A 7,500-nucleotide genomic window follows, 5' to 3' on the forward strand; every position below is an offset into this window, starting at 1 on the left:
TACCTGATAGAATACATTTCAAGATCGTGCTCCTTGTTTACAAGATGCTCCATTAACTGGCTCCTACGCACGTTGTGTCTTTGATATACTTACGCCGTTCTTCATAACGCACATCTCGTTGTATTCCAGATCGGTCAAGTCATCCTCCTAGAAAATTAGTTTACGGACACCGCGCTTTCGGCCACTCAGCTCTTATACTTTAGAATTCGTTGTCTGAACAAATAAAAGCTGCACTTTGAGGGAATGCTTTAGTGGTAGTGGTAGTGGTAGTGGTAGTGGTAGTGGTAGTGGTAGTGGTAGTGGTAGTGGTAGTGGTAGTGGTAGTGGTAGTGGTAGTGGTAGTGGTAGTGGTAGTAGTAGTAGTAGTAGTAGTAGTAGTAGTGGTGGTGGTGGTGGTAGTGGTTGTGGTTGTGATAGTGGTAGTGGTAGAGGCAGTAGTGGTCCTCCAAGAATGACCGTCCCTGTTTTTGGTGTGGACGCCAAAACTACTACAGGAAGTATTGCCCAGCTAGAGACACTATTTGTAGTAGCTGCAACAAAAGGGAACATTTGAAGTCCATTTGTCTTAGCAAGAAATTTCATCCGAGAAAGGTACATGCAGTAGACGAAGAAGAGGTGGGAGATATACACTTCCTCGGTGAGATTGGCTGTGATAAGAACTATTGGTCTGCCCAGATAGGAGTGAATGGTCGAACAACACGCTTCAAGCTTGACACGCGGGCGGCAGTGACTGTTCTTAGCGATGAATGCCACATAACACTTCGCCCTGATGCTAAGCCTTTCTGTCTCTACGATCCAAGAAAGATTCCCCATCTACTGATACCAAAGGTAAAAAATCAGATAGAAACAATGCTTCAGCAAGGAGTGATCTCGCCTGTAACAGCGCCAACTGAATGGTGTTCAGGTATCGTCCCTGTCCTTAAAACAAATGGCAGTGTGCGTATCTGTGTTGACCTGACTCACCATAACAAAGCAGTCCATCGTGAGATACAGCCAATTCCTTCAGTGGATGAGAACCTCGCTAAACTGGGATACAGTAAGATATTCTCCAAACTCGATGCCAACAGTGGTTTTTGCAGATTCCCTTTGAATGACAAATTTATTCCCAACCTGGCTAACCTCAGTGACCCCCTTCGTCAATTATTACGCAAAGACAGTGTTTGGGTTTGGGGTGATTCCTAGCAAAAATCCTTTCGCTTTCGATAGACCAAGCAAGCGTTACTGTCATCGACAGTCCTTGCACTGATTACAATCCAAACCGCCCAACGAACATTTCAGCGGATGTTTCCAACACAGGAATTGGTGAGGTTTTATTTCAAGTTCAGGATGATGGAGAGCGCCGCCCAGTGTGCTACGCGTCAAGATCTCTTACTGACACAGAGAAACGTTATGCCGTAATTGAAAAGGAAGCCCTTGCGACAGCGTGGGCTATAGTGGGAGGTTCTCTGATTATGTGCTCGGCATCCCTTTCACCCTAGAAACAGATCGAAAACCGCTTACTGTACTCCTGAATTCATCAGAGCTCTCAAAGATGCCATCCCGTATCCTGCGTTTCCGCCTGAGACTCATGAGATACAACTATCAAGTTCAATGTGTACCAGGGAAACATCAGTTCACCGCAGATACCCTCGCACGTGCTCCTGTCGGCCTACCAGGAGTAGACTATAAGCTGCTTGTCGAAGAAGTAGAGGCCTTCTCAACTCAGACTACTTGCTATATCCCTGCCACGCCCAACCGACTACAGCAGATAAGGGATGCAGAGAAGAAAGAAGAAGAATGTTACCTTTTATGATCGTATTGCCTTCAAGGATGGCCCCCTTACTTGCCTCACCAGCCGTTACTACGCCCATATTGGGAAAACAGAAGCCACCTCACGATCGTTGATGACCTACTCCTGTATAATTATCGTATAGTGTTCGTAGTGTTAAGTAATAATCTGCAGTATTTAAGCCGAAGCACTTGTTCGAGAATGGTTAGTTATAAATGACCTTCGAGGGTGACATTTAATATTCACCTATTACTGACATTTTATTACTTCAACTATTACTGGAACAACCACTCACAGCGGAGCAAAAGATTTTTAGGTGACACCTAACCAGTCAACTTCATCACCTGTTGAAGACTAGAAGTGTGCCGGCAGTCGAAACTTCGCCATCTACATCAGACTAAAGTGGCCACATCGCGAGAAAAACGAGAATAAGTAAGATCTCCGGAAGGTTACTTCCCGCTAACCAGCCTGATTCATATGGGTCGCCTTATTTGATAGCCTAGTCTTCGTCTCTATGGAATCCGCTGACTCACCCGTGCTGTTAACAAATAGCATCTGGGTGTAAGCATAACACCTTTATGAAAATTCACAGCGGGCATTATTGTTGATTGTTAGCGGTTTTTGGTAGAATTTTATCCAACTAATCTAATGATTTGAGACAATCACTCCCCTCGCTGAGCGTTTTGATCGACGAACAGTCCAAAAAATATCGTATCACGCAAGGATATTGTCAATGTAGAAAGCATCTGTTGTGTTATCAAACTGTGTAATTAATTAAGGTAAAGAGGGAATATTATTGCTCATAAACATCTTTTGTTTAACACCTATGAAGATTCAGACAGTTTTATGTCAAGAAAGCAACGAGGCCTATGAATTTAGCGACAACTTTTTAAAATGTATCAATAAACATTAAGCCATCTGAACTTCCACGTGAAATTAATTTCGCAATTGCAATTTGTAGCTACGATGAAAAAAAACAGCGGAATTCGACCGAAGTCTTGACGTGAAATTATAAGTAATTGAAACCAATTTCGAGAGCCTTAATTCAGCCGGAAGGACATCGAACTAGAGGAAAACAATCTTAATCTAAATTGATAAGGATATGTGGGTAGGCAATGTAGCGGGCAGATTACAAATGATGTCTATTTTATTGATACTTTGAAAGAACAGATGCCTGGCGAGATGCATCGGTTGCTCGATTCTTAATTTAATCTGTTTCTAAAACTCAGATTCAAGGTCACTGATCCGTGCTTGTTACGAATTTTGTCTGATGCTGTCCTTCGCTGCCCATCAAATCGTTTTTAAGCCACATACGGGTTTAATTACAATAAACAAACGTTACGTCATCTGAACCCCCGCGTAAAACTAATTCTCTTCATTGCTTTTGTATCTCATCTTTGTGACGCTACTAAGAGGCAATTTAAGAAAATGTTCCTTGATCGACAAAAATGTCAAAAATAACAAGTATTGAAGTAACCTTTTAATTTTCTTCACTCTTTACTAGAGCATTAGTGTGACAAATGCGCGTACGTAAATTCAGGTGAACAAACTCAAGAAACAAACATAGCTACTTCCCGTGGAGATTGTATTTTGGGAAAGCAAAGGAGTATTAATTTCGTCATAGGAATCCCGTGAACTGATAGGTTTTTTAATTTATGCCATTGACGACTGAATGAACTCAGACAGAGGCTAGCAATAATTCAACCTGCAAGCCTGATGCGTATGAAGCCTAACTGAGGTATCATGGGGGTATCATTTTCCTTTAACAATAAGAGCGTACAATTTTATGTTGATCAGGGCTGACCACCTACGACAGCTGAGGTAAATATTAAACTGGTTTCATTTGCTCCGCTGTTTGACGCACTGTCGTAGAATTTTAAGTTTCCAAAACGAATTTTTTTCTACGAAAAATATTCGCTGTTTTATTCAAATTATAAGTAAATGAAACCAATTTCGAGAGCTTTAATTCAGCCGGAAGCTCATGGCGAACTAAATTGATGTGAATATATGTGTGTTGACAACGTTGCCGGCAGATAACAAATGATGTCTATTTCATTGATATTTTGAAAGAACAGAAGCCTGGCAAGATAAATCGGTAGCTAAATGCATAATTTAGTCTGTTCCTTAGAACATCACTGAGGTACTCAGATTCATGATCACTACTGTCCTCTGCATCATCTGAACTCGTTTTTATAAAAGTCACATCCGGACGTCGTTTAAACGATTGTTACGTTTAACCACAGTATACTTTGATTTTTGATTCTTAGTCTGAAGGGTACGTCGTTACCGACAGATTTACGGGACAATGCCAAAATACACGGAATCTGTTCCAGCTCAGATCGGCATAACCACAGCCAACGCTATCCTCGCTGTCTTAAACGTGGTCGGAAATGGCCTGGTTTGTCTTGTCGTGATAAGACACCAAGACATGAGGTATGAAACATTGCTTGCTTTTGTTTTGCTAGAAATTAAAATGAAGTGAAAAAGAGGCAGTTAAGCATGTAGTCCAGCAGGCTCTCTCGAGTTCTCTTCAAATGTTACAAAATTACAAATAACTCAAGTGAAAGTAAGGAAAAAAGGAAATTGCCGCATATTGCTACCAAGTTGACAAGAAATGCATGTTTTTATTCGCCAAGGTTTTATTTTAATTTCTGACTGTGCGTTTCCGATAATTTTAATTTTTTTTGAAAATACAGTCTTGTATGAGGTTATACGAACAATTGTAACCTAGCCGTTTTTCTTCTGCATCTTTGATGCATGCTTTTCTCTTGTCATGTTGTGTCCATGACAATTTTTTTTTCATTTGATAATTAGCATACGGAGAAAGTGAATTTAATCCTTTTTCGCTGATACTCGCAATCCAAGAAGGTTTATTTATTGATGTGAGGTAGAACCTTCAATTAACATATTAATCGCCGAGGTATCGTAGTTTTCGTCGCCTGTGATTTCGTAACATTTTGAAGGACATTGCTTTCGATGAGCGAGCCCTCTTTGCCAAAGATAAGATATTTTATTTAATATATATCAATTACACAGGGAGTATCTAATATATACCAAGTTACACAGGGAGGATTGCCCAGGTCTCCCTAGCCAAAGGCTCATGATTCAAGTGTATGACAAACTAAGAAGACTAGCTAACATCAAAACTTGCTAAATTTACGCACTACAAAAATCAAATATATTTAATCGATCGGATGCATAGATAATTGAGATATAAGAAATAAAGTGGGGGTTACGTCAGCGACAATTATTACCTTGGCAGCCGGCAAAATACATTCGGTACGTTCTTTATAACTGATGGCAGCTGGTTGCAAGTACGAGAGATGATATACGTATATGAATATGAAGAAAATCTGCTACTATTAGATATTTGTTCAAAAAATTAAGCACACTACTTGTAAGACTATGGAGTAACTCGTGGTTTGAATAAATTAGCTATATTAGATGGCCCATTCTCCTTGAGGCACTGAAAGAAATTTTTAGGGATTGTTGCAAACGTCAATGTTCCAGAGTATTTATGTCTACTGCCCAAAGGATTGATTAATAGTTAGCGTTTTTTCCCATATTCATTATTGTACGTAGGCCATACTGATTTGCATCTCCTAGATTCTTGTTTAGTGTTTTGTCTGCGCCAAAAACCAAAGAGTAGGTTACAATACTCAAAGTGCCATAATACAAAACTCCGGTATAAAAGTGTTTGCAGGCACTAAGCGCTTTAGAACACGAACTGCAGCTATTTTAACAACTGATGAATACTTTCTTCACCATTTCATTTATATATGTTCTTTGAAAGTTAGCTTATTGCCCAAGTAGACTTCCAGGAGCTTTATTCGATACAAGAGCCATTAACTGCAAATCAAAGTGGTAGGTAGATTTTTCAAGTGGGATCGCTTTTGTCTTCTCCCCGTTGGCCCGAATATAGTTGCAGTCAAGCCAGGAAGATAAACTTCCATGTCTCGATTTAAAATGATAAATGAAGAATAACTGGGTTTTTAGCAGACATATATTGAGTATTGTCATTAGGCGAAGGAAAGAAACAGTTACACGTTCCTTCATGTCGTTCATAAAGATTTTATACAACAAAGGACTAAGGAGGCTTTCCTGGGACACACTGCAACTCAGATAAATTATCTAAAACATGTGATTGAGGACGCAAAATCACGCTCCCGGATATGGCAGCCATTTTGAGTGCTAAAGGCTAGAGCGAAATAGATTTCATAATTGCTTCGTTCTTCACTTTCAATTTTCTCTGGCGCAGTCGTCTTAAAACTGAAAATAAGCGATTCTACAATTGCCAGGGATTTAGCATAAAGTATTTATCCAGAGGTTAAAATAAGTAGACAGTGAGGCAGCTTTGACGGATTTGTACTGGCTTTGATATCATCATCATCGTCGTCATCATCGTCATCATCATTTGTCGCTTGGCAATCGTCGTAGACAGACTGATTGCATCGAGGGTTGTATCACAATGCGGATAATTTTAGGAAGCCTAAGATCTTTTTCTAACCGATTTCCAGGGCCGTACTGAGTGTTTCGGCTTGTTAGCAGGGGCAGAGTAGTGTCCATATAGGCACGTACGCCCGTGCGTACAGCTCAAATCCGGGAATCCTTATTCCATGAAGGCATTGATTTTTTAAAGTCATTATAAAATTGGGCCAAGTTTTTTAAATTTCGAATTAACTGGATACCATGGATACCGATACCCGCAGCGCAAGCGCGCGTGCAACACTGTTGAATGTGATGGCCAAACACATGCCACACTGTTGCTCACTCCTTAGAACAAAAGAAACATTGGATGATGTTGAAGACGATGTTTGATGCAACATGGTGGCCAAAGGAGTGCAACATGTTGGATTCGACAATGTTGGATGATGTTGCACCAACATGTTGGACCCTTTTATCCAGTCCTTAACTGCAAGAAACGTAGTAGTGGACGAAAGCAAGGAAAAAAACTCTATCCTTCAAGGCCCCCACACAGTGTCAGTCTTATATATCACCAGTCCCCCAGTTGCCGGTTATTTTTTAAAGAAATATGACTATGATCATGATGATGATGATGATATTACAACAGAGTTTGCGACGTCTTGCCCTCTGCTTGTATTGTAAACTCTTTGTTTGTGTTGTAGCTTGCTGCAGAGAAAACTCGACACATAGGTAAAATAAACCACTAACTATTGCATTTTCCTTCGCATTTATTCATTGAAATGTCCTTCGAAAAGAGTCGGAAATAGCATTTCCGAGACCCTAAATTTCAAAGTTTTCAGGGGGAGCATGCGCCCAGACTCCCCTGGTTTGGAGCGCCTTTAGCCCTCGAAACATTCTTCGTGTGTGACATCTTCAAAATCTCACGCTGCGCCCCTCGTTAGGGTTTCATTTCGAAGTGGAAAAAACTAGTAGTCTTAATTAACTTACAGTTCAGACCTAAAGATGAGATCAGAAAACTGTTGGTTGTATCTCTTTATACTCGAATAACTGGAGTAAAGGGCTGTACTGTAGAATTCGGTAGCGAAATTGGCCAACAACTGATTCTAGCACTTAGCTGGATAATTTAAGTGCGAGCCGGCATCACTACTATCTTTCGTCTATAGCCTGCAATTCAAATATCTACATTTCTTTCAGTAACCTCTCTATCTGACAGATAAGTAATTATTTTCACAGAACGTCTATCAACTATCTTCTCATGAACCTAGCTGTTGCGGACATGCTTGTGGGATTATTTTTCACACCGCAAT

At 40.4% G+C, this 7,500-nt stretch overlaps 1 protein-coding gene across 8 annotated transcripts in view; it reads left to right on the forward strand.

Annotated features, from left to right (window-relative positions):
- Positions 1-7,500, forward strand: part of LOC138008122 (pyroglutamylated RF-amide peptide receptor-like) — a 41,701-nt gene that overhangs the window by 14,035 nt on the left and 20,166 nt on the right. For 3 of the 8 annotated variants that reach the window (XM_068855331.1, XM_068855335.1, XM_068855338.1), the window contains exons 1-3: positions 3,624-3,908; positions 4,036-4,201; positions 7,427-7,500. The exon at positions 7,427-7,500 is cut by the window's right edge and continues 197 nt beyond it. In XM_068855331.1, coding sequence (XP_068711432.1) covers positions 4,074-4,201; positions 7,427-7,500 — 202 coding nt within the window. In that variant the 5' untranslated portion in view covers positions 3,624-3,908; positions 4,036-4,073. Of the gene's footprint in view, positions 1-3,361; positions 3,590-3,623; positions 3,909-4,035; positions 4,202-5,510; positions 5,633-7,426 lie in introns of those variants that run through there. The other 5 variants (XM_068855332.1, XM_068855334.1, XM_068855333.1 and 2 more) reach the window with 5 other exon arrangements.

This window comes from Montipora foliosa, chromosome 6 (genome assembly GCF_036669935.1).
Source record: "Montipora foliosa isolate CH-2021 chromosome 6, ASM3666993v2, whole genome shotgun sequence".
NCBI classification, from domain to species: Eukaryota; Metazoa; Cnidaria; class Anthozoa; order Scleractinia; family Acroporidae; genus Montipora; species Montipora foliosa.